The sequence below is a fragment of the Camarhynchus parvulus genome, chromosome 3 (genome assembly GCF_901933205.1).
Source record: "Camarhynchus parvulus chromosome 3, STF_HiC, whole genome shotgun sequence".
NCBI classification, from domain to species: Eukaryota; Metazoa; Chordata; class Aves; order Passeriformes; family Thraupidae; genus Camarhynchus; species Camarhynchus parvulus.
The window spans coordinates 60,724,687-60,739,886 of record NC_044573.1 but is presented as its reverse complement, the minus strand read 5'-3'; the positions used below and the strand labels follow the sequence as shown (position 1 = coordinate 60,739,886).

The 15,200-nt window shown below is 40.9% G+C and overlaps 1 protein-coding gene across 2 annotated transcripts in view; it reads left to right on the top strand.

Annotated features, from left to right (window-relative positions):
• Positions 1-15,200, top strand: part of NCOA7 (nuclear receptor coactivator 7) — a 78,156-nt gene that overhangs the window by 46,853 nt on the left and 16,103 nt on the right. Inside the window, exons 4-9 of one of the 2 annotated variants that reach the window (XM_030944725.1) lie at positions 7,177-7,256; positions 8,050-8,157; positions 8,922-9,020; positions 10,078-10,203; positions 12,401-12,585; positions 13,981-15,014. In XM_030944725.1, coding sequence (XP_030800585.1) covers positions 7,177-7,256; positions 8,050-8,157; positions 8,922-9,020; positions 10,078-10,203; positions 12,401-12,585; positions 13,981-15,014 — 1,632 coding nt within the window. Of the gene's footprint in view, positions 1-7,176; positions 7,257-8,049; positions 8,158-8,921; positions 9,021-10,077; positions 10,204-12,400; positions 12,586-13,947; positions 15,015-15,200 lie in introns of both variants that reach the window. The other variant, XM_030944723.1, reaches the window with a different exon arrangement.

Genomic DNA, 15,200 nt, shown 5'->3' with positions numbered 1-15,200 from the left:
TTGAAAAATACTGTTGAAAGTTAATATAAATGCTCTGAAAAGCAGCACTCTCTTCACATGCATTTAAATAATAACACAAAGCAAAGCCAGATTTTTTGATTGTGTAACGTCCTCGCTCCCAGCCTTCTCTCCTGACATTTCCTGGTATCTTCTCAGTCTGTTGCGATGTCTCTGTTGCAACTTGTTGGGTCACACTTGGGATCCAACAGTAGCTTGTCTAAACTTGAGTTGCTCTTTTCTATGGCTTCTGAGGATCTGCATGATGAAGTGATGACAGTCAGCAGTACATCAGATGCTGATGTCATCTCCAGACACAAAAACAGGGCATGTGTCCTGTATCTTTAGAATCTTTATAATTTTCATCTCTATTTTTAGCCTGTGACCTTCTAAACACCATTCAGTAGACAGGACGGTACAGTGCTTGATTTTAGGAGACATTGTCCTGGTTGACTTACACAGCATAGCCTTCCTTCCCAGGCAAGCTGTGGTGTGTTCAAGCAGCAAAATAAATGAAGAAAACCAGCATATGTAGTGTTAACCGTTTTCTAAAATGTCCATATTTTTTCTTGTGAAGCCTAAATGTTCCTTCCTTCAGCCCTACTTTGTTGACAGGCTGATTTTCCTCACTCTGTATTGTCCTTGAGTACCTAATGTAGTGGATAGTCAGAAATTTTATGGTGATACTTTAGTGAAAGATGTGTTTAGATGCTGATATGTTCCTGAATGGGATTCACAAGTAATACTGTCAGACCACAAAGGAGCTAAAGCCCCTTCCTGGGGGTGAAGTAAATAAAGAGGAAATTTAAGTTCCTTAAATATTTGCAGTTTTTCGTGTAGAACCTTCAGTATGTGAATATTGCATGAATATCCATAGTGAAATTTTTATTGAAGTGTGCCTAAAAATGCCTAATAGGAGAAGGAGTTACTACCTTTTTTATCAGTTCTTTGAACTGATTGTCATTTTTCCTTGAGGCTCCATATTTTCTGGTGATCTCATTATTCCTTTGAAAGAATTGCTTGGAAAATAATTAGTGGACAATCAGTTTTTATTGAGAGTGGAGCAAAGCTGTTCAAGGCATGGCTATTTCAGAGTCATGTGTCTGGATTTGTACTGCTCAGGGAATTGCTATGTTCCTGTGTCAGGAGAAGTCTCACTAATGAAGGAGCACAAGTGTGGTCGTGGTGGGTGACAGCTGCCCTTTTGTTTCAAGTGACTGCAGCAGCAGTGAAAGAGGAAGCCAACTGTTAGGATTCAGTAGAGTGAAAATATGCAGAAGTAAAGGTGAGGGCTTATCAGGAGACTCTGGAGAAAGTGGGAAGCAGAGAAGAAAAACAGATACCTGAGCTGGTGAGAAAGTGTAGGGATTTTTTTATTTCTCATTAACATGATAGCAGGACGCTATCCAAATCTGAGTAGGGAATGTTTCTGCCTAACTTGCTGGTTTTTTTCTGGGAGATAGGTCTGATCAGATGGCTAAAAAACCTTTTTCTATGCCTGCCCCCTAACTGCTGCAGCAGGCTGAAGGAGGGGCTGGGTCTCTTTTCTCAGATGCTGCTGCAGCTGAAACATCAGAGTGGATGGAAGGTGTCCCAAACCAGGAATCTGGCCCCTGTAGTGGTGGGGTTCACCCGCACTTGACAGGAGCTGAAAGAAAGACTTTTTATTTAAAACTAGTAATTTTAATGTGAATGCTGTTCAGTTCATCACTTTGAGAGTCATGAGAAAAGCCAGAAAGATGTTTTAAATCACAATTACATCATTCTGTGCACAAATTTGAGCATAGCAGAATTGCTGAAAGTTATTAAAATGTCAGGGTAGAAGGTACGACTGAAAAAAACTGCTTAGATAAACTGATTTGTCTTCCCCCTCTATCATCCCAAGTAAGTCTTTCATATTCCTGAGATCTCTGTGTGTAGTCACTTAAGTGATACTGTATTCCATCTCTGTCACCATAATTGGTGTCAGTCGTCATTCATTGATAAGGAAGCTACCCAGGAAGCTTTGTTTACTTAATTTCTTATCAGTACCCTGATTAGATTACTCTGAGGGATAACTGTTCTCTCCTGAATTTATTGTGTTTCAGATTCTTTCAAGCTACCTGTAGGTTTTCACTCCTTTGTCCTGGTGCTTGGCTAGACTATAGCAATATAATTTTATTGCTTCTAACAAATCTGTAATTGAGATGTGGGATTGGAGTGTCCTGAAACAGCAGTGACAGCATGGAAAAATGATTAGTATGTGAGATGGAAAAATTACTAGTATCATACATGTTTAAGGAAACCCTCTTTTCTGTCACCAGCACGTGTTATTGTTTTATTCATAGCTTAAAACCTATGTTTGGATTTACTTCCTCCAACTCAAAAAGGATGTAGTAGGAGAAGAAAAGCTAGCAAGAAGGGCAGCTGTGTGATCAGAGAAACAGGAGAGCCCAAAGTATTGCAGTATTAGTCAGTTGGAAAAAGTGAAGTAACTGAGAAAAGATGCTGGAAATCTGTGACATCATGAGTGGTATGCAGAAGGTGAATAATGACTATTTATTTGTTCACCCTTAAAATAGCATTAATTAGGATGTTCAGGGAAGTATGAGGTACAAGAAGGGAAGCACTGCTTTATGAGCACGTTAGCGTGGGGTTCATTGGCATAGAAGTGGTGTGGAGCTCTTGAAAGAGCAGAACAGCTCAGTGAATGGTGTTACTCTGGGAAATCTGTGATTTTGGGGCTAATCAGGGGAAAGGTTTCCCTACTGGCATGCGGCCCAAATCTTTGGTAAGACAGAAATTAATGAGTAAAATGGACTTTTGCACCAAGTGTGCTATTGCCTCTGTCCTCTCAGGCTACTGAGTTTGTTTGCCAGGTGTGGAAAGTGGTCAGTCCTTTGTCCCCTGTTTGGTCGGGCATTCCTGCCAGCAGCACCAGACCTGAGGCTGGCGGTGGCTCGGGACCTGCCCGGCGGGTTCAGCTGGCACTGCCAGCGCTGCCACACCTCACACTCATCTGGGCTGGGCAGCAGCTGTGCTGATGGCATCATCCTGCAGTGGGGATGGCCCGTGCTCCATGTGGGCAGCCCAGGAGACTCCTGGTGCTCCTTGACCTGTTCTATCTACTTACAGAGCTATTTACACAGTTGCAGAGGTGTAATGCTCCTATCATGCGTCAAGGTCTTCTGGGTGATACACTGATTGACCTCTTTATCATACTCCTTCCATAGCTGGTTTCCAAATTACTCTTAGGTAACTCTTTTTTGTAAGGTTTCCTGTAACACTGCTAAATGAAATGTCAAGAGTCTGCTAGGAAACTGAGACACAAATATATCATTACGGGCAGAAAAATTCCCATTCTAGACCTGTCTGTTTTCAGTAAGCCTGTATTTTCTTGCCTGTTCTCACTTGGCATTCTTCTTCTCACTGCTTATTATTTTACTATTTTTACATAATTCTCGATTTCCAAGTTTCCCAAAACCACAGAGAGGTTCAGTCCACCCACTCTGCCTTTTGCCTAAAAATGCGGTGTGATCCAATTTGCATTAACACCTAGTCACTTCTCACGGGTGTGCAATCCCATCTCCAGCATACACGCAGTGCAGGAAAATTTGGGAGTCAGAACCGTGAGTCATTTCACCACTAAGCAAGTGTTCAAGTTCAAAAAGTAGCCAAAGGCAGTTGTTTAAAGCCTGTGGAGCTCTTCATGTAGTTCTGACTGAAAGAAACGTGGTTCCTGAGGCTTCCACCATGCCTGTGTGTGCTCTGGGTGCCGCTGTGGCTATACAAGAGCTGTCTGCCTTCAGATCATGTCAGAAAACGTTTGGCTTCCTGGAGGAGAAATGGGAGAAGATCAGGGGAACTGGAGAGACAGTATATTGTGTGTGTTTAAGTATATTAAGTGTGCTGCTTTGGCAGGCTTGCCAGTCATTGCTGTAAACTGTTCATCTTGAGCACGATTTTGTGACCTTGGCCTCACCACATGAGCAGTATGTGGGCTTAGCAGTTCCTGTCAGGTTTAATGGATTCATTGCAATTTTTTCTTCTGAAGGTCTGAAATTTTTAATTCATTATTTTAAGTCTTTATATGCACAATTAAAAACATAGGCTAGTTAAGAATTCACAGTATTCAAATAATTAGGATGTTGTTTTGAATTGCTCAAACCTGTCTAGTAGTTAGGCATAATGTATGGACAGTGTTCTCAACCCTTTGTTGCTGGGATAGGAAAAAAAAAAGGAAGCAGTAGGGAGTAGAAGAAAAAGGTATCACAACACAAAATGTCATATTTTTGTTTCAGGAGACAAATAAATTCACAGACTGTGACTGCTTCTTTTAACCTGCAGCTAAACAGACTATACAACAGGTATTCTTGCACATAGGTGTGAAAGAAAATTGCCTAATTGTTCAACTTATTTAGGATTTATTAACATTTATTGACAAAAAAGCACAGTATTTTGTTTAATCTAAACTCAGCTTGCCTTTCAAACTTCTCTTTTTCTTGTCCTGCAGTTAGAGGTTTTCAACTATATGTGCATACTTAGTTCTCTATTGTACCACCCTTGTGTTCAGGATCCTACTAAGCAAACAGGTTCACAGTCCCGTCAGCCAAGAACTAGAGCATATAATATGTCTCCTGAGAATACGGTATATATAGGTTATGTAAATGTTATACAGGTTACAGCATTTTCTTGGATAGTATTTCTTAATCTCCAAACTTAGCAGGCAATGCAGTTAGGAGGACCTGGAAAATACTGATATTTCACAGGGTGAGACAGAGGGGTCCTACCTCCCAGGTAGGAAGCTGCAGGGGAGAAAGTTGTCTGTATTGCTGTTTTATGGTCTTTTTGTGCCACAGGGGCATAGTGGTTGCTGTTGTGGTCAGGTCTTCATTTTTAAACACAAAGCTTTAGAACAAAAAATGTTCAGCTAATAGGAAATATTATAAGCTCTTCAGAGAAACTGCTTTTATTGCATATCGTTATTTCTCCCATCTACATGCAGACTTAAACTTTTTCCCATTCAGCAGGTGCAAAATCTCTCTCTCTCTCTACATCTCTCCGGCAGAGTTTATTTTTGTACCCACTCCTCCAGGGTTTTACTGGAGTGTGTCTAGTTAGTGTGAGATTATTGCTCTTAACTGTTTCCTACCTTGTGTACTGTTTCAGAGATGAGTAAGGGTAAAATATCTGAAAACTTGTCTGCTTTTTTAACCTTGACCAAGTCTAGCTGAAAGATCTACCCTTCTTGTCTTTCTCCAGGGAAAGGTCACAAAAAGTTCAGGTAGTTTGCCTACATGTGTGATACATAGTTGTAATTATAGTTATCCTGGACTAGTTGAAGTGGTTTCTCCTGGTAGCACAAAACAGTGTGAACTCAGTAGCTGGCAGGGTTTCTTCAGGCAGGATTGTGCTATATTGGAAGTTTTATGCAGGTAATGGATAAAGAAAACATCCAGTATTTGTCAGATTTTTTGTTTGTCATGTTGTCATTGTGTTTCTGATGGTTTAATACTCTGCCTTGCTGATGCTGTCATTACCTGTTTTTCCATACGCTTTCACTTTGATCAGCAGAAGGTGGTGTGACAATGGTGAAAACACAAATGGTCAGAAAAACACAGTAAGAAAGCTAATTTAAAAAGTTTCAATGTGGGTGTCCAGTCTCAGAGGTGAAGTGTCTGAGATCATTGAGTGATTCTGTGTTTCAAAATGCTGTCAGGGAAAAGCCAGCATCATCCTGATCTTCCCATTCCTCCCGCTGTCCTTCATGCCATGTACACTGTGTGCATGTACTTAAACCGTGTTTGGTTCCTACGCCAAAGAGGCTTTCTGCCTCTGTTGCCTTGCCAATGCACTTCTCATGACTGCATCCCTGGCAGGTGGTGGGTGGGATATGCCAGCAGTAACACGTGGATGCATGTCCAGGGCTCTTGTGAGTCTCTCCTGACAGAGGGAGCAGCACACTGGGGCAGCCCCACAGCATTCATCTTGCTGTGACCATGGGCCAGCAGAAGGCTCAGGTGCGGCACACTGGGCCCCTCCTTGTTTCTTGTGTACATTACAGTGTGGCAGGCAAGTCCTCGCCCTTCCTTTTACTATCTGCCTCTTGCTCTCTGGAAATAGCAAAGGTTGCAGCAAAGCCTGAATGCAAGTCAGAAGCCCTGTGCTGCCATTTCCAGTCCTTTCCTCCTTGATCTTCCCGAACTGCTGGCTTGGACCGCAGGAGGAGTCTGCCCTGGACAGCGTATCCCTGCTCCTGGTCCTGGCTGCTGGTTTTGCTGGGCTCAGCCTTGCCTTGTCTTCTTGGCTCTCCCTGCTTCATCCAGGCTGCAGCATCCTGCTCGAGGCTGAGGGACCTTTCTGAGGGCTTGGGAGCAGTCGGGCAGGGAGAGCCATGAATTGTCTCCTGGCACCCCATCCCCACTCCTGGAGCTGGGGCTGCATGCTGCCCTCGCTCCCCCCAGGTATGTGGGGCTGGGCTCTGGGTTTGGAGAGAGGGGAGCCTGGTGGCGCTGGGGCTGGCTGGGCAGCTCCATCCTCCCTGAGCCTTGGCTTTACTCACCCGCTGCTGTCATAAGAACTGGAAATCTCTACCCTGCTCTGGTAGAGAGCTCTGGTGTTGACAGCTCATGAGTGTCTTTTGGGTGGTCCTGCAAGGCTTTGGGTTCTGCAGCTGTAGTGAGTTCTGTGTATTTCAGCTGATAGAAAAAGTCTTCTGCACAAACTTTATGTTTTCTCAGGCTTGACTGTATACATGCTTTGCAGGACTCTTGGCACACTTTTACCTTCAGAGATTAAAGTAATGTTTAAGCATATTGTACTTGTGAAGTGGTGACTAACCAGTATTTGTTGTGGTTGTACCAAGGCAGCAGATATGAGTATATTCACCTGATGGTACAAAGTACTTGTATCCAGAGCGGAACTGTGTAGGAATCACCAAGAAACCATGGGAGCAGTTGTGTATTGCTATGGTATCATATATACATTACTCCTGCAGGGTTCCTAAACGATTACTAAACCTGCTGTACTTGATGAAGTTTTCTTGCCTTACAATTTAATCTTAAGGCCTAATAGGCATTTTAATATGTCCTCTTGTTCTTCTTCACAGCTGCAATTTGCACATTCTGTAGATTTCTTTCAAAATACGCTGAAAGGTAAACATCTTGACAGTCAATTATTTGAATTTTTTTTTCTCTTTAGATGACAATCAAAACAAAAGCAATGAAAAGAAAGAGAAAAAGATGGTTTCTCAGAAGCCCCATGGTACCATAGAATATATAGTAAGTGCTGGTGTGTGGTGTGTTCATGCCTGCCTTTTGAAAGTGGAGGTGTTAAGGGTTGAGAGGGGGGCAGTGGCACAAAACTGTGAGCACTAATTCCTTCTCAGTTTGCACTTATGTCAATAGGGATTGCTCCTGTTGATACCATTCAAATACCACCATAATGGGGAGAGCTAGGGTCACATCCTGAATCTCTGCTCAACCCAGGATCTCTGCCTCTCGCAGCTGCCAGTCCCATTTTTACTTCTCCATTATGGCTCTCTAATAGAGCAGTGGTTTTGTTATTCTGAAAAATACTCCCATTCTGCAGCTGACCTGTGCTTGATGAGATCTGTTTCTGTAAGCTGGAGCAGGGCAGCAGTGTGCTAGCTCTGCTCTGTGTGTGTGAGCCCTCAGGTCGCTCAGTGCATTCCATTCCACCACACAGCCTCTGTGCGAGGTGGTGTCCCAGCTGGGAACTGCACAAATGCCTGGCGTGCTGTGGCTGCTGGAGGTGTAGTGAACTTTGCAGTGTATGACCTTCCTCCCCCTGCCAGACCAATTGTAAGTACAGATGTGCTGCTTCAAAGTTTTAAGAGATAAGGAGAGGGACATCTGTAACACCTCCACATTTTTTTCTACTGTATATTGTGAAAGAATATTTCTGTCCTTTTTTTTTGATACTGGCTTATTACTTAAGCTATTAAATAGATGTCTATCAAGTCTATCCCTACAAACAGTCTGTTAAATGGGTGTAGTTCATGTGTGGTGCTGTGTTCAGTATGGTAATCTTAGTCATCACCTCTTTCTTCAGGCTGGAAATCAGGACACCATAAACAGCATAGCATTAAAGTTCAACGTCACCCCAAACAAGCTGGTGGAGCTCAATAAGCTTTTCACACAGACAATTGTGCCAGGCCAGGTAAATCTTTTATTTAAATACCTGAAACATAATTATTTGCTATGTATTTAGAAGTTTTTTACTACTTACATGTATATTTTAGGTACTTGGATACAAGGATAATGAACACTAATTTAAAGCCCTCCCTTAAAGGGAAACTCAGTAGATTATTTCTTGGAATTGGTGTGACGGGAAAGCTTTGTAATTGCCATATCTAACTTGTTATTTATGTACTGTCTCTAAACCCTAAAGATGACTCTGAAGCTCAAGAAGATAATACAGCTGTTGCAAGGGCATTGGATTATTGGGAAGTCTGGATAAATGCAATCTATAATGCATTAAAGAATTAGAGAGAGACAGAAATTGAAATGCCTTTGTGCCATTATGTTGGATATGAGTCAGTCTCCTGTAAGAGGAGAAATAAATGGAGAGAGACTTTTTAGGAGAGTCCTAAATCCTAAAATTTCCAGGACTGGAAATGCAAGTGTGGAGATTAACACTTGGTTCATAAAGAGCAGATCTCTTCTTTGCTTCACAGCCATGCAGGGGTTGAAGTGTCTTGATTTGCAGATAGGGAAACTGAGGCACAGAGATAGTGTGACTTGCCTAAGTATACCCAGCAGATAAAAGCTGGAATAAGGAAATTAGTTTAATTTTTCTGAATGTTTTTAAGGTGTACATTGCAGATATGAGTGATCAGTATTGTGCTGTCTTTCTAATATAACATAGTTAATGACATTTTAAAGCTTTTGCCTCACTGTTTTGAAATGCCTGTTTGTATTTAGATTCTCTTTGTGCCAGATACAAGTGCTGGGAGGCTGTCTTCTAGTCCTGGTGCTCCTGTTTCTCCTTCATCATCAGATGCTGAATATGATAAACTCCCTGTAAGTCAAACATGCTTCACTGGTCCTAAACTCTCAAAATATTTTCTGATTCTGAAGCTGAGAATCAAGGCTGTGTAAATAGGTGTTTTTTGAGTTTACAGGCATTGTGTGTAGTGTTTGCTTGTGTAGTTTTCTGTACTACAAAATTTACCATTGTCTTAAAAATACTCCAAATTAAGGGAATTCTGAGTGTGGAAACCCATTACAAGTTCAGTTGGGCCCTAAGTCTATCAAAACTACTAAAAATAGTGTAGTACACAATTTTAAAGAATAGAAAGCTAAATATGAAAAATTATTTAGTGTTTCCTGCTGGAGATTTTTATGCTGCTTGGTAGTCCAGAGCCTTGATCCTGCACTGGCATCCTTGAACAGGGAGGCTGTTGGTTTAGTCTGAGCAGTCAGTTTCTTTCTAGTTGAATTGTGGTGGTACCCATATACAGACTTGTCTTTAGACAAGACTGCTGGATTTAATCTTTGTGAAAGGTCTTGGCATAGCTGGTCTTTCATTTTCTTTAGAAGGGTGATTGACCATGATGATTTTCAGGTAGCATCTTTAGGCAGTTTAGCTGCCTTTAACATCTTTAACATCTGCTTAGATGAAAGTAATTAGTCATTTCAAATACATCACTAATGAAGAGTGGAGAGAAGCTTGGAGTGAATAATTGTGTTTAACCTTACCCCTGTGCCATCTGCATGGGGAATCACACCAGTGCTCTGTGAGCAGAGGTCCTCAGTGTAGATGATGTGTCAGGGCAGGCCCTCTCCCTACTGAGAGTGTGTAATGGAATTTTGGTGAGTTGACCTGCCTTGGTGTTTTTTAATTTCTTGCCTGTTATTTGTATGGCGTTTCTTGTAAGGTTACAAGGGTGGGTTTGTTGTTTATTTTCAATATAGGACACTGTAGGAAGTGTACATGTATACCTACATACATGACCATTGCTTTTCTTCCTTATGCAAATGGAAAATAATTGTTTGAACCTGGCCTTGTAGTTTTCAAAAATCTAGAAGTATATGATTCTGGTCCTGTTGCTCTGCACTGAACTTTTTCTTTTCGAAGGATGCTGATTTGGCAAGAAAGGCTTTCAAACCAGTGGAGAGAGTCCTGTCCTCTACTTCAGAAGAAGATGAGCCTGTGGTTGTCAAATTTTTAAAAATGAATTGTCGCTACTTCACAGATGGTAAGGTAGGTGAAACCTGATTTTTGGGCATTGTTTAAGATTCTCTTTGGATAAGTGAGTGATGAATACTGGGGGAGGCAAATGTGCTTAATGTTTTTAAAGAATGTAAAAGGTATGTTGGCTTTATCTATTACTCCTGTGTTTGTTGGTACTGTGATAATATGCTGTATAATTTTGTTCTTTTGCTTGTGTGTTGCTAGATACACAGAGAGAACTGCACTTCAGAGTTACGGCATGTCAGGATTAGTTGTCCAGTTCCATCAAATTGAGCAACAGCTTTATAAAATGAGTACATGCCAGTCTATTTCATTTATGACATGAAGATAAATTTTAACTGTTTCCAGAGCAGTGTTTCCAAATATGTTGATGTCGCTTCTGCACTTGCTAATGAATGTTGTGCAAGCCTAATAAAAGGATGAATATTGCATTATACAATCTTTTCTTTCTTTTTCGTGTAACATAGGCCGGGACTGCGATTCTAAATTACAGCAAGTGTTTTAGAAGCACAGAGCTTGGGTAGTATTTTAGCCCTTTTCTCAAGGTTGCAAGACACTTCTTCCTGAACTGCCTACTTTGACATATCTGTCCTTGTTGACTCTGGTTTCAGTTAGCTGTCTGCATGTTTGGATTTTCAAGTTCTCTGGAATTTATAACACTGGAGATGCTAATCATTGTAGTTGCAACATTTTTTTTCCCTTAGTCCTGACTTTTGTAAGATGGATGTGTTTACACCTAGGGTTTCTGGCTTCTTTTGCATTGAGTGGATGTAGACTGTATTTATCAACTCTGCAGTTTTACAGTCTGCGTTTTGTAGAATGTAATAGAGGACTACTTGATGTCTGGCATGTAAATTAGGGCAGTACTGTCACTTGCTCTGTGATGCTTGTTAAGTGCAGGGGGTACAGATTGCCAATTTTATGGCTACAGGATGGAAAAATAAATTTTCAGCCAGAGCAATCAAAAATGAGATGGCTTCTTTGCCAGTGTAGCTGAAATCCCTTGTTGCCTGGCTTCCTGCAGTGGCTGGGTGGGAAGTACATCCTACTGATGTATTCTGTTGTGACTTCTAGGAGAAGCCTCTGCACTTTTTTCCATTCTGTCATCTGAACACAAACCAAGCTTGAGCAGCGAGTCATACAGAAGTGAATGGGAAATGTGAACAGACTTTGCTTTATAAAGGAGCAGGCATTCATGTGCTCATTTGCCAGTGCCAAGCCATCAGCTTGATATCTTAACTGCTTTAAAAAAAAGCCCCACAGATCAAGCTTGGGGTCTTTTACTTGGGTATTTATGAGCCTTCCTTGGCTTGCCTTGCAGATGACCTCATATAATTAATAGTACCTGCAGTGTGGGCCATTCAGTTGATCTGTGTCTCTCATTTGTCAGATGTCATGATTTACAAACAGATTCTGAGTTAGTCTGGTGAATTTTGTAGTTCTTCTGGAGGAGAGGGCGCAGAAGCGAGACAGTGGAAATCTTCTTTTTAAATCTTGGAAAATGGTCAGTTGCCATGGATTGATGCTGAATAATGGCTCATGCAGCAGCATTTTATCAAATCCATTGCTAGAGCACATTTTGAAGAATTAAATGAGTCCTGTGCAGAATATGCTTGGACCATAGGAGCTATTTCTAGGTTGGGAAGAAGCTGCCTCATACCAGATCCCTGTATGGAGAAGCCTTTTGCATGTACCTCTGGGAAAGCAGATCAAGGGGACCTCTGATGTTAGCTTGGCATAGTAACCTGGATGTTTCTATGAGTAAAACTGCATGCAAGTCTGTTGGTTGCATGTAAATTCATGAATCAAATGAAAGTAGCTGCATCCAGAATAAAATACTATGTAGTTTTTTAAAGAAATAAATCCATTAATCTGTTTTTTTTGAGATTGATTAACAATCACATTTTTACCTTATAGCAGTCAGCTCTGAAAGTTGAATAGTTCAGATGTTCTTCCTTATCAGCCAGGAACTTGGATTTACTAAGAATTTATTACGAGTTACTAAGAATTTTTTTTTCTCTCCTTACAATGTCTCATTCTGACTTGATGCATGTAGAAAGCAAAGTATTTTGCTAGCGAACACTACATGACACAGTATAAAGAGGCAGGAAAGTGGTTTTGCTTTTGAGAATAGTAGCCTAAAATCCAACACCCAATGATAAGTGCATTGCATGTGATATGCTGACTCTTTCTTGTCCTGTTTTAGGGCGTCGTTGGAGGAGTCATGATAGTAACTCCAAACAATATCATGTTTGACCCACATAAGTCTGATCCTCTGGTGATTGAGAATGGCTGTGAAGAGTATGGGCTCATCTGCCCCATGGAGGAGGTTGTCTCTATAGCTCTCTACAATGACATCTCTCACATGAAGATTAAAGATGCATTGCCATCGTAAGGAGTGTTCTTCCCTGAACTTACGTTTGCAGATTTTCAGTAAGGGTCATGGAAAAGGGCTGGGGAATGGAGGAATGCAGGGGAAGAGTTTCAGGCAACAGAGTAAAGTGCCAGCAAAGGAATGATTCACTTGCGTTGTTCTTCAGAACAACAACTCTCTCTTTAGAACACTAAGTGGCATTAACACAAAGGGGTGACAAATGTGAGAACCCAAGTGCAAAGGAGTGCAAACCAGTAATCAATAAAAGCATTTGTAATATGCCACAGTTGGGTCTGGCACTGACCTGTCTCTAGGGCTCTTTCAGTGGATGTGAAGAGGTTTAGATTTTGACCATTATTGTGTTACCAGCACTATTCTCAGAGGAGTATTTGAAACTTTTGAAGGTAACAGCACCTCAGCTGCCATCTTCAGGACTTACAGAAACACCAGACTGTGGAATACTGCTATCTCAGAACCAGAAATTTATTGATAGTTATAATCTATAATACATTATAGGCTTTCTGGAGTGGGTTGCTTTCATTTATGCACAGACCAGGCACTGCTTATCTGTTTGTTCTAAGCAGGGTTTTGTTCTTATAGGCAATACCTGTTTGAACAGTGAAATCCATTGGATTTCTCATTTCAAGAAAAACTTTCCAGATACTACTTCTTAGTAATTCTTAACTGATGAGGATCTTGTTTTCTAATTCTCCTCAGAGTTTTATCAGTAACAAAGAGCTGAAGTTTTATGCTGATATGTTTATTCAGATTTTTTCATTTTGAAATATTTTATGATTGTCCTGCTTTAAAAAGAAATGTTTGGGGAAGCCTGCATTCAAACAGTATGTTTGAATAATGGAGACGAATAGAAGAAAGCTAATAACTGTGTTGGCTGTTACTGTTCTGCAGTAAACGTGTTCAAACAGGATACAGCTTATCTCTGATTTTTTTTTCTCAAAAATACATTTGTACTGACTAGGGAAGCATGGAGGGTTGTAGATGTTGACTCATTGTCAGGTGTGGGAAATTACAATATTAATGGGATTTGAATTAAATTCCAGCAGCTAAATACATGTCCTGTGTTTTTTTGTTATGGAACTTCTGATGACTTGCACATTCTTATTATTGTGTTACATTTCTTCACCCACGTGGCATATTCTGGTGGTTTACTCATTTTATTTTGGTATTACACTTTCAGCATTTTTCTCCATTGTCTTTAAAGTCACTTATTTCCAGTACTGTATGTTTATTTTGGAGAAAGTTATTTTTTGACAAGTTTCATGGTTTAAATTAATTTGATGTTTAGTTTTTATTTTCATTTTTTTCCATTTCCATTTTGCTTTTAACATCGTATGTACATCCATCATTTCCCCTGACAGTGACATACCAAAGGATCTTTGTCCTCTGTACAGGCCAGGAGAATGGGAAGACCTGTCCTCTGAGAAAGATATCAATCCTTTCAGCAAATTCAAATCCCTTAGCAAGGAAAAGAGGCAGCAGAATGGAGATGCATCTGTTGCTCTGGGTGCCAAACAGATAAAGCCTTCCGACAAGGAAAAGTCTGCTGATTTTGAAGTTCTTCAGTCATCAGAGAGTACGGGCTCAATCAAATCAAAGTCTCTGGAGCTTCCCAACAACATCACTGCCACTGAACATTTGGAAAAGTTTGATGCAGATGCATGTACCAAGGACTCTTCCAGGGGAAAAAATGCTTCAGATACCAAAACCAAAGAAAAATCCCTTCTAGGAGAAGGAGAGGATGACCTCACTGAGCTGGAAAAGACATCATCTCGTATGGATAGAGGGTTGGACAGGAAAATCTCAGTAATGGAAGGCTTGCTGGCTGACCCCAGGGACTTGGGGAGAACTAAGCAGCAGGTAACCAAACCTACTACAGAAGTCCAGGAGCACTTGACAGTTGATTCCTTGGAAAAAAAGGACAGTGTTGAACCTAAAGCTGACTTAGACTTAGAGCTGTGTGAAAAGCAAGATGTTATTCCAGAAGTAAACAAATGTGTCAGTACCCCGACAGGTAAGGTGGAGACTGAATTGGACACTAAGAAAGAGCTAGAGAAAGATAAACTTATTGAATTTTACCTCAATAAAGATGGAAATGGGTCTCAGTCATCTGAAGACTTACACAAGGCTGAAATCCAGAAAGGTGAAAACAATAAAGCAATTGGCATAGACCTTACACTTAGCTGTTCAAAGTCCCAAGCTAATGAAGTCCATACAGTTAAAAGTATGGAACTTGATTCCTGCTGTGTTGAAAGGAAAGCACCTTCATTAGAAATCAGCTCAGCAGCAGCAGAGGAAAAGGATCTGAAAGAGTCTGTGGACTCTTCATTAGTACCAACTGTAGACAAGACCTGTCAAGAAACACAGTTAGACAATCAATCAGAAATCAGACTGTGGCTGCTGCAGAAAATTCAAGTGCCAATTGAAGGTAGGTCTCTGGTTATCCTTGTTTCCTCTGAGACTTGGACAGCATTATGACGGTAACCTTTGAATTGACAGCCTTCTCTAAATTTCTTCTCTCTCTAATACCTGGTCTCTTTTTTACTCCTTGTGTATTTCAGTTTTATATTACCTGCTATCTTCAAATTCTCAAAGCTTGTTGTTTGATAAGTAG